Here is an 11628-nt window from a genome sequence, read left to right as displayed (position 1 = left end):
CGTTCACGGCTCTTGATAAAGCAACCCTGGGTTGAGTTACCGAGTTGATATCCAGCGTCGTGATACCGATTATCCTGATTGCCATTGTTAGGGTTAGTCAACCCAGGATAGGTCTGGGTAACCCAGGAAAGGTTGATCTCGCTTTGTGATACAGGCCCCTGGTTACTCAAGATAATCCACAGACCTTGTTGAGAGCAGTTTCATGTAGGAACTATTTTGTTTCTGCTGAACTACATTCAACAGCCGTATCGCTGCGCAGCATTTAGTGCATCTACTGCTAGCTCACATACTGTAGCACCACTGAGCTAGCTAGCATCACAGCTCAGCTCAGGAGGACGTCATCAATGTTAACATTGTGCTGTCACGAGCATGAGCCTCTTGTCCATGAATAGATAACCCTCTTCTTTGCAGTGACAGCTGGCAAACCGTGGAGAGCTATTTGCTTAATTTGAAAAAAGGTTTAATGGTTTAAATAAGCTACTTTCGACGTGTTAAGCATTTAAAACAGTTTGTAAACAAGAAGAACCAGATACATACAAACTGTGTCTCTTATTTAGTGTTAATGAATAGCTTAATAAATGTTAAAAACAACACTTCAGCCACAACATGACCATTGTAAATGAGTTAGTCATGCTGTGTTACCTTAAATCCGTAAAGAAAACTCTTTTTTCGCACGTGTCGGTGAAAATTCTCAGTCATCCAGTTCATGGTAATCATAAGTGCTAATCGTAGGTAACTGGACTTGCTTGAGTTTCTTGAAGAACTGAAGAAGCCTCTTGGATGAGAGGTAAAACATCTTCGAAAAACTGCGATATAGCACTTGTAATTTTTCTCGCATGCCTCCACGGAAAAATGGCAAATATTGATTGATTGGGGGCCACATGTAACAGCAGCAAAACTATATCAAAACATCCGTGTACAAACTGTCACATATCTTGTACGGGGTAATGCAAGTGTCATTTATCTAGTCGTATGCTCAGTACTTCTCAAACATGAATTTTTACAAAAAAATCTTGGCATTGGAGTCTGGCTTTGAGATCATACATTCAATTCTGTTTTAAACAGTAAGTTTTAGCAAAAAAACATGTGTTTGGGAAGTACTGAGCATCCTTGACTTGACAATGAAACTTAAACATTGCCTATTTTCTGTGGAGGCATGCAAGAAAAATGATTTTCTTCATAAATTCAAGGTAACACTTAATGACTAACTGATATACAAATGGTCATCTACTGCAAAACTCTGCAAACAGGTCTTTTTTGCCGATGTTTTTGTCAATTCATATGTAAATAAACCTAATCTGCTTGTCTATTTGTGTACAGGAACAAGGTCCTGGTTTCTGCCATCATCTTCCAGCTCTGCTTGGGTAATCTGCTGTGTTACTGCCCTGGAATGCCCAATATCTTCAATTTCATGCCTATCAGGTAAAGGCACAGTGGACACCATCTGAACTCATAGCTCAGATTGGATTAGAGTAGGTCAAAACCTCATTACTGGCATTCACTCAGTCACAGACTTTGCCCAGCTGTTGTGGTCCAACCTAAAATTCATGTCAGTTTATCTTAAAATAAAGAACAGTACACTTAGACAGAGTTGCACAGCTGAAGGGAGCTGCACCCACTGTTCATTTAACACAACCCTCCCCTATTCAGCTCCGGTTGGTGATGTACGTCCCCGTGTGACTAGTGAAGTTCCTCTGATAATAGTTTGTAAAAGTCCTATGACTGCCAATTAATCGGTTCGACCTCTGAGTTAGGGGTTGTTACTGAAGTTTACACGACTGGACTTGCATGCTGTGGTCCAGGTCAAGTCATTTTCCCACATTTGACATAACTATGGCCCGAGGTCTCATGTTACATGTTGTGTTTTCTCTCCAGAGTCCAGTGGTGGTTTGTTCCTCTACCGTATGGTATTTTAATCTTTATCTACGATGAAATCAGGAAGTTAGGAGTCAGAAGATATCCAGGAAGTAAGCCAGGATTCTTTATCCTTCTGTCAAACCGTTTAACATCCATTCATCAATCATTATTAACACCTCTGCGTCTATTCAGTGTTCATTAATCTATTGTTTGTAATCTCTCAGGTTGGTGGGATCAGGAATTATACTACTGAGACCACGGAGGCTCTTTCACTCATCCATCTACATAACAGCATCACTCAAAAGGAATGCTACAAACCTAGAGGACCTGACCCAATTCACCATGCATCTATACTTCTCTGTGATCTATGTATTTATAGCTGAAACTGTCTTTTAATATTAACATCATAATAATGTTCAAGAGTCTGACTAAATAAGTAAGAGGGCATTAATTACTGAAAGCCATCAATGGATAATTCAAACAGATTTGTTGTCTTCCAGCTCTTTGACTGTGGCTGCATTGTGTTTGTACTAATAAATATTAAGACTCAAATCAATAACAAAGTAGCAACTGTTTTTTTGTTTTGAGTGAGTTGTTAAAGGTTGTATCTTTACTTATAGTACAGTGCAGCTGTAGCCAGTATCTCACTATCACTATCCTCATTCATATTTCAAGAAGTGACAAATCATATTCAGCCACAAAATAAGTCTGAAAAGCTGCAAATCAGAACAGAAGTACAGAGAGTTGTTGCATAGAGATGATACACCGTCTCGTGTAGTTGCATTGGTGAGAGTCGGCAGGTTTTTAGAACATTGCAAATAGCTGTACGTTTCAACTCATCTCGTCGTGAATATTTGGTCTGAACTGGGCCTAAAGGAATTCTTCATCCGCAAAATGACCATTTGGAAACCGGTCATGCTGTGTGACGTTTAATTCATGAAGAAAACAGTGAACTTACTGATATACTGATTGATTAGGGACCACATTTAACAATAGCAAAACTACATCAACACATCTCTTTGCAAACTCTCACACAACTCTTGCAGTACAATCCAGGTGTCATTTATCCAGTCGTATGCTCAGTACTTTCCAAAACCAGCCACTGGATAAACGACTGGATAAATGAAACTTGGATTATACTAGGGCTGCACTCGACTAAGAATTTTCCTAGTCGACCAACAGTTGTCATTTAGGGCCATTAATCGACTAGCCGCCTGCATGTTAATTATATTAATTTAAATATTATATATGATTATATTAAGTTTTCTTCCCAAATTAAAGGTTTTTTCATTTTGAGATTTTAAACTACCATCAGAAAAACAGTCACTAATGAAATATGTCCTCAAAAAAAGATACTCCACCTCTCTGCACAACCTCCCACAGGATGATCGTGTTGTCACAGTCAAATATCCAAGGGGCAAACATTTATCATGTCTGATGTATGTACTCACAAGTACTCATATTTGACCTTTTGTCCCATCCATATGCATCCATATCTTGCTTCATCTCTACTCCACTTTCCAGATGGCAATCTTTCCATCACGGTGTGCAGAGCCACTCAAGACGTAGCGGTCCTCAGCTGAGCAGAGGGTCTGAATGCTGTCTGAATGTGCCTGCAGCTCCTTCGCCACGGTCTGGCTCTCCGCGTCCATCACCAACACTTGACTTCTCAGCTGATCGTCACACTGGCCTCCGACACCACTACAACCACGACAGCCCACCCAGACCTGAGGAGAGGAGAGGGCATGGGGGAAAGGTAGCAGGGGATAATTGATGATTGAAGAGAGGGGGAAAAAAAGAGAGGGGAAATGTGAAAAGTTTGAGTTACAAAATTTGTCTAAAAATGAATGGCAACTTAAAAAATTACAGGTAACAGTGCAGCTATGGTATTCATAAGCTGCCTAGTAGAAGCTGACTTTCTAACATGCATGTATAAAATGTTAGAGACATTTGCACCAAACAAATTCATCATTGCTACATAACCCCACTGTGTCAGTAAGCAACGTCTGCTTTGTGTTCTATGAACCACAAAAAAATTACTACTTGACATTATGCTTTTGGGTTGTCCGTCCCATTCTCGTAAACGCTGTATCTCTGGAACACCTCAGAAGGACTTTCTCCCAATTTAGCACAAATGTCTACTTGGACTTAGCGATGAACTGACACCACCACCTCATGGTGTGATACCAATTCACGTAACAGGCCAAAAAGTCATTCACTGTTTCACAAGCAGTAATGACACCTGTCATACAGTATGTAACCGGATCCTTTCATTTACTAAGGCCACCTGTACCTACCTGCTTGCCCAGATGCAGCCAGTGGAAAAAAACAAACATTCAACCCTATTACTTGTTCCATATGCTATGTGCAACAGGGAAAACCTATGTACGTTAAAATCAAACTGAAAATGGGCTTAACACGGTTCATGGAGCTGGATTCAGGCAACTTTGCTGCTACATGTTCTTCTACTTTTAATAAAATGCTTCAATACTTAATTAGTACTCAGTATCCAGACATGAAAAAACATATTTAAAAGAACTGATAAAAACACTTTAGTATATAAAAAGTGAGGAAATAAAAGACAGTCTAAATCAACTTAAAACTCAAGTAAAACCAGGAAAGGCTCTTCAGTAAAAGTATGTTTTAGGAAGGGACTTTAAAGAAATCACTGACTTGGCCAACCTGATTTCCTCAGGCAGACTGTTCCAGAGCCTCGGGGCCCTGAAAGCAAACTCTCTATCCCTTTAGTTTTCAGTCGGGTCTCCGGAACAGACAAAAGACCTCTGCCCGAGGACCTCAAAGTACGTCCTGGTGTGTACGGTACTAAGAGGTCGGCATCACAGCTCACCTGGTCCTTGACTCGAATCATACAGGTGACTCCTGAACTGCCCGGCAGGGAGATTCTCCTGAATGGACGTCTGTGGTTGTTAGTGTGCCAGAGAAACAGCTCCCCTGAATCTGCACAGCCCGTCCACAGCTGACCTCGCTGGAACAAACACACAAAAACGGGAAAGTCACATGTATACTTGTAGCATGTGAAAACAATTCGGTAACGTCAAAACGCTTTCAAAAAACATTTTTATCTGTAGCCAATGGGTCTGTATGCATAGCAACATATTTCAGCCAAAGAAATTTTCTGAACATCCAAGTGTCAGTAAGTGTCTCAGTTTTGATGGCTGCAGTGACTACATGCTCCAGCTCCATTATCACTATCTAGGTGCCAGCATTTATTTCTTCTTCTATGAACTGTTTATTGCTGTTTTGCATGATTGCTGAATTGACTGTGAGAATACTGACTGAACAGACTGAATGACTGACTTGCTAAACCACTAAATGGCTAATAACCTGCTTAATTAATGAACATACTAGCTAAGGATTGCAAAGTCACCTCTGGGATGATAATGAAGCAGCTGAAGCAACTGGGCATGCTCCGTATGTCATCAGGAAGTACCGTTCTTCTTTGTGGTGTCCCACTCTTTTTCAGTTCCACAATGCTGTCACCACAACCTGCACACACACACAGACACATTTCAACCAAGCAGCAACCTACAGGAGTTAAAAACTAAGCAAACGCTGACGAGCCCACAACTGCAGTTCCTCTAATGGCCACTTGAGGCTGAGTCAATCCCCACAGACAACCATGTTAAAATGAAGAACTTTGCAGCAGAAATAAACATATTTACAGGGTGGTACAAAAACATATATGGTCACCTCTGGCTCCGAAAATACAAGATCGCAATGGCCAAAATGCCAAACTCGAGGCTTCAAAACAGAGCAACAGGCTACCCCCATTATTTTATACTGTCTATGGTTTAAACAAGTCGTTACCAGGGTCTTTTTTGGTGGTACGGCGTATTTTGAAAGTAATGAGTAGATACTATTGGTTGGTAGGGTATATAGGTTCACCTATTCAAGTCCTTGTTAACGTTAATGTCTAATCAGCCAATCACGTGGCAGCAGCTCAGTGTAGTTAGGCATGTAGACATGGTCAAGACGACCTGCTGAAGTTCAAACTGAGCATCAGAATGGGGAAGAAAGGTGATTGAAGTGACTCTGAACGTGGCATGGTTGTTGGTGCCAGATGGGCTGGTCTGAGTATTTCAGAAACTGCTGATCTACCTGGTATGTCATGCACGACCATCTCTAGGGTATACAGAGGATGGTCCGGGGGAAAGAAAAAAAACAAGGCCAGACCTGTTTGAGCTGACAGAAAGGCAAGAGTAACTCAGATAATTGCTCATTACAACTGAGGTGCGGACAACATGTTTTGAAAATTCATTAGTAAAAATGTGTGGGAATCCTGAACCTCGAAGCAGATGGGCTACAGCAGGCACCTGATGACACAAACTGGAAAACATAAGATTGGGAAAACGTTGCCTGGTCTGATGAGTCTGGATTTCTGCTGCCACATTCAGACGGCAGGGTCAGAATTTGGTGTAAACAACATAAAGGCATGGATCCATCCTGCCTTGTATCAACGGTTCAGGTTGCTGCTGGTGGTGTAATGGTGTGGGGGAGATTTTTGTGGCACACTTTCGGACCCCTCAGCACCATCCTCTGATGGCTACTTCCAGCAGGATAACACACCATGTCACAAAGGCCAAATCATCTCTGGATTCTTGAACATGACAATGAGTTCACTGTACTCCAACGGCCTCCACAGTCACCAGATCTCAGTCCAATAGAGCACCTTTGGGATGTGGTGGAACGGGAGATTCACATCATGGATGTGCAGCCGACAAATCTGCAGCAACTGTGTGATGCTATCATGTCAATATGGACCAACATCTTTGAGGAATGTTTCCAGCACCTTGTTGAATCTATGCAATGAAAAATTAAGGCAGTTCTGAAGGAAAAAGAGGGTCCAACCTGGTACTAGCAAGGTGTACCTAATAAAGTGTCCACTAAGTATAGTTGCCTTGTAGTTTCATTATAAAATGAGGATAACTGTGATAGTGAAGAAGAAAATTAAAAGCCAAAGTAAAAACAACTGTGATGGAGCAGAAAGTGAATGGAAGTGTTTGCACTTACAGCACCACAGTGTGCCATCATAGATCTGTACGGAGGAGAGACGATCACAGCTGAGGTGGAACTGTCGCTTCACTTTGAGACTGACAGAGTCCCACTGCAGAATGGTCCCATCACAGCTGCAGGAGTATGTCTGCTGACTGGGAACGACAGTTTGAGTGAAGCTTTCGTTTTAAAAAACTGATTAAACACTTTAACATCGATGCGACACGTGAGTTTAGACTCACCTTTATAAAACTGCTTTAATGTTTATTAACTCAATAAAACTAATAACTGCCCTAGAGGTAACCGTCTCTCTACCTGTTGTGTTGATCTCTGGAGTCCGCTGTGAGTCCAGTCACTTCATGTCTGTGCTCAGTCAGCTGTTTGTTGCAGGACATGCTGTGAGTGTCAATTATGTAGATCACAGAGTCCTGAGAGCCAATCCACACCTGCTCCTGGACCAATCCCAGCATGCAGTTCTACAAAGATGCCACATGGGATCTCAGTTTTACTTAACTTAGAAGGTAACAGACTCAGAAACAGTATAATTAATAGTGTAATGTACATATTGTACATCTGTAAATACACAAAATAGATGTAAAATCATTTCTTAAAAGAGGAACTCCGCCAACGTTACCCATCAAAGTCTGTTTAAACAAACACTCCTAGAAATAGAGTACAGCATGTGTGTTCTCACCAGCTGCGACTCTCCAACCTGGATGCAGTCCTGCAGCATGGACCAGCTCGCTGCATCAAACACAACCACTTTGCCTCCACTGAGAGCCACCCACAGTTTGGGGTTCATCTCACCCTCTGAGTCATTGCAAGTCAGCTGACCTAAGTGAGACAGAGACAAAGGGAGAGAGCAGTGGAACAGTGAATTGTGAGAGCTGACTGTATGCAGTAAAAAAGGGACACCACCACCACCATGAAGATGAGAACCACGCCGGACCGGCCCACATTATTGACAAACATCTTCAGCAGCAATGGTAATAAATACATAAAATGGATAGCAATTAGTTGGTCAACATTTAAAGCTCCACACTGTAGGATTTAGGATGGATATACTGGCAGAAATTGAATATGATATGTTTTCTTTAGTGGTTTCATGTTTTCACGTTGGCCACTGTAGTTACAGTAGAAGCCCATCTGCGACAAGTAGCATCAGAAAAACACTGATTTGTAACATTAGTGTTTCCATCTGTTTTAATCACCAGGGGCCGTATTCACTTACATTCTGAGAACACTCAGAGATCCTAACTAAAGGAGTCCTAGCTTAGTATTGATGTAGGAAAGTTCTCAGAGCAACTCTGAGCAAATAAGGGACAAACTTTTATCTTGGTGAGGAGGTGTGGTCGACCCTGTTGCTAGGTTTGATGCATTCTTTTAACAGATGTGATTGGTTGTCACAGACATGCGCTTTTGTGATCCTGCAAGGTGAGGATGAGATGAACTGCTGACTGTGAAAGTGTTGTCATTGTTAGTGCGATCACTCTGCTGATGGAAGGTTGAGATGGACTCAAGTCATCACTGCTGCACTGTTGCTTTTTTTCCAAATATCTTAGTGTTGATTACTTTATTTCTGGCGTTATAGCATTCAGGTGGGAAATGTGTGCATATCCCTAATGAGATCAACCTATTGAAACTATTCCTGCACAATCTTATCTGTAGCATTTCATTTACTCACTTTCACTCAGTGTTTGGAGAATATTTCTCCGACTTCTTAGTGTTTTCACCATTTTCTCCTCTGTTTAAGAAACTCTTAACCCTCTTCAAAGTCCTCCTCCCTGCTCCCAACAGTTCTTCACCTTAGGAACCCTCTTTAAGGTCAAAGATGCTTTGTGAATAACTTCTATCTTTACAAGGACCTGGTCTTAACTTTAAGGGGAGATTCTGAGTGACTCTGTTCTTAGAATTTCGTCACTAGGAGCGACTCTTTGTACTAGGAAGCTTCGTGAATACGGCCCCAGGTCTGTTTGTTTTGGAGTGGAAGAGACCTCAGTGGATAATATGGCTTCTGGTAAAAACCTCCTGAGCATGTCAGAGAAAACGTTGAGCAGACATTAGCATGTGGTGGGCTAGCGGTCGCTCTCTGACATGCCTGACAGCTTCAGAGAAACGCTGGTTGCAATCTGCAATTGGAACTGCTACACGCCACTTTATCCCCCTAAATCTTACACACTAGACCTTTCGGTAATTTTCATTTATGTCCAATATCCTAATAAACAGTTGATAAATGGCAGGGAAATTACTCACTATATGACAGCATGCATCAGCCACATCTATCACTCCATAAAATCTCGTTATGTTCTGTATTTAGCTGAGCTCAGATGTCTCTTCAAACCAGGCCAGTAGCCTCTGGTGCTTTTGCTCTCTGTCACAGTGTAGACAAATGAGAAGCTAACAAAGACTGCTTTTATCCTGCCTGCTTACACGCAGCACAACAAGGATAATCAGGTTATGTGGAAAGGTTTCACTTGAGCCTCTGCTGCCATACAAACATTTACAAAGTGCATGATAATCTCCGTGTTCAGTGTGTGAACACATAAACTCATTAGAATTACACAGAAGCTTCTTTGTTGCTCTGAACTGTGAACAGTGAATATAAACCAGGAGACAATGGGGAGACATGCTGTGTGAAAGAAGGGCAATAAAAATGAACAGACACTGTAAATTTCACCACATACTGTAGTACCTGGTGTGTACAGCAGCACATGCACAGTCTGAGGTTCAGCCAGGTCCACTGATGGGTTGATCTTGTGTTTCAGAGTCTCTGAGGTAGTTTTAGGTACCATCATGGGCACTGGTCAGAGAAGGAGAATGGAGAAGGGATTAAAGAGAGGCACGGGAGAGACAGCGTGAGAAAAACATAAAATACTCAATAAATACTGTAAGGGCACTCTGTGAATGCAGACCTCCACCAAGGCCAACAGTCCAGTCTTCCAGAGCTGGGTTTCCATTCAAATGGACCACAAATTTTACCAGAACTTTCAGAAAATGGGTGTTTATTCATCAATATGATGGTGGTTCTCTCATGACACCACTGTCTCTGAGTGCTCCATTACGACTGCTTTCTGTATTAAGTTTGAGTTTAATACAGTTGAGAACCCAATAATTAACCTTTGACAAATGCTAAATGTAATATGAAAAATGTTACTATGTGTGCAACAATAAACTGTTCAAAATAAATACCATTGACTAAAATTCAAATATCAATTTACCAGATTATTATTATTATATGTCCTATTGACAAAGTTTTGTCACTGTTTAACATTACTACCATCTACTGGATTCTCAGATGTATGGCATTTCTTTCACCAAGGCCAAATACCCTAACTTGCAATGTTAATGAAAGTAAAAAATAATGTATCCGCCCCGTGTTTTCAGATCTGCTGCACCCGTCCACTGTGTATCATAAAAGTTAGGCCTGCAGTTTTTCTGTAATCCTGACAAACCTCCTTGAAGGGAGTAATGAAACGATCAGTTGCTTCATCAATTAGTTGTTTCACAGAGCATTTTCTGGCAACCATTTTGATCATTAATTAATCATTGAAGTCTTTTATTGAGCTCAAATACCAAGTGCTCTCTAGTTTAGCTTCTCAGTGGTGAGGATTTGATGCTTTTCTTTGTATTACGAGATACTGTGTGTATGTATAGAAAGAAAAAAAGATCAAGCAGCAGCACAAGAGTGAGCCCATACCTTCATGTTTGATCTTATCGAAGTAGGCCAGCTTTGAGGCGGCAATGATGGACCGCTGTGTCTGCAGGCAGCCCATGACAGCATCCATTAACAGGACGTTGGTCAGAGCCTGAGTCATGTACTGAGGGTCCTAAAGAAACGATTAATAAAACACGTTTAAGAGGTGTTTGCATAGTAGATTATTACTAACACAAGGAGGTTTGCAAAATAACATACATTAATGTTGACTTGCGTAGACAAGAAAGTAAATCAATAAATGAACCATTTGTCAACCCTATATATTACTGTGAGCAGCAAAGCGATGGTGAGGTCACACTAACACCAGTCTCTGCACATATTCGCTCCATAACTGAAGCCCATGTAACACATTCACAGGTCAGAGTTCACCAGTGCACAAATCTGACCTGTGGGCCAATGGAAACAGTGCTGTCTTGATGGACTGAGGAGTGTTTGATATTACAGAGTTTATTACTCCAGTGGTGTGCCATCAGCCTTTGTTGTTACCTTGTGCTGGTCGGCCATCTTGCGTCCGGCCCACATCTCCTTCACCACGAGGTTCCAGAGTTCGGTCTCTGTCTTCAGGTTGGCCTCAAACACCTCGAGCCTACCAGAGGTCTGGATACGAAGGGAGGGGATACGAACAAGTAGAAAGGGAGCTGAGACGATCTTCACCTCCTGCACAAAGATGAAAAATGAGTTATTTATCGATGTGAGTGTAGAGTTATAGATTAAGATACCAAAGCATGATATGAGAGGAAAAGGATTAACCTCTTCCACTCCGCTCAGACGCCTTTCAGAGGCTGTAGGAATCCATTCATTCAAACGTGTCATGCTAGCTTCTCAGAAAGGGGGTTAATAACGCTCCAACGCTCCATTTTCACAGGGGTCCCTTAACCTCACACCTCAAAATATTTTAATGAAAATGGGTTCTCTTGGTACCAACTAGTCTCTTCTTTACAAACATTCCCGCTTTATGCGAATCCCATGCAGTTTGGGGCAAAAACCATGCCGTTCTACTCTTGGAGTACAAGTGTGTTATTTTCGCCTATTGTATTAGAATA

At 41.6% G+C, this 11628-nt stretch overlaps 2 protein-coding genes across 2 annotated transcripts in view; one reads left to right on the top strand and one right to left on the bottom strand.

Moving 5' to 3' along the window:
- Positions 1 to 2221, top strand: part of LOC126391944 (potassium-transporting ATPase alpha chain 1) — a 27144-nt gene extending 24923 nt beyond the window's left edge. Inside the window, exons 23-25 of the mRNA XM_050046980.1 lie at positions 1321 to 1422; positions 1876 to 1967; positions 2082 to 2221. Of these exons, the coding sequence (XP_049902937.1) occupies positions 1321 to 1422; positions 1876 to 1967; positions 2082 to 2110 (223 nt within the window). The 3' untranslated portion in view covers positions 2111 to 2221. The remainder of the gene's footprint in view (positions 1 to 1320; positions 1423 to 1875; positions 1968 to 2081) is intronic.
- LOC126391943 (DENN domain-containing protein 3-like) overlaps positions 1 to 11628 on the bottom strand; it is a 32085-nt gene that overhangs the window by 1456 nt on the left and 19001 nt on the right. The window contains exons 20-28 of the mRNA XM_050046979.1: positions 11072 to 11242; positions 10568 to 10697; positions 9563 to 9670; positions 7565 to 7704; positions 7186 to 7346; positions 6889 to 7025; positions 5246 to 5364; positions 4706 to 4843; positions 3309 to 3584 (exon numbers count right to left, since the gene is read on the bottom strand). Of these exons, the coding sequence (XP_049902936.1) occupies positions 3366 to 3584; positions 4706 to 4843; positions 5246 to 5364; positions 6889 to 7025; positions 7186 to 7346; positions 7565 to 7704; positions 9563 to 9670; positions 10568 to 10697; positions 11072 to 11242 (1323 nt within the window). The 3' untranslated portion in view covers positions 3309 to 3365. The remainder of the gene's footprint in view (positions 1 to 3308; positions 3585 to 4705; positions 4844 to 5245; positions 5365 to 6888; positions 7026 to 7185; positions 7347 to 7564; positions 7705 to 9562; positions 9671 to 10567; positions 10698 to 11071; positions 11243 to 11628) is intronic.

This window comes from Epinephelus moara, chromosome 6, assembly GCF_006386435.1.
Source record: "Epinephelus moara isolate mb chromosome 6, YSFRI_EMoa_1.0, whole genome shotgun sequence".
NCBI lineage: Eukaryota > Metazoa > Chordata > Actinopteri > Perciformes > Serranidae > Epinephelus > Epinephelus moara.
Note: the sequence above shows the minus strand (reverse complement) of the source record. Positions and strands in the feature narration are given on the sequence as shown.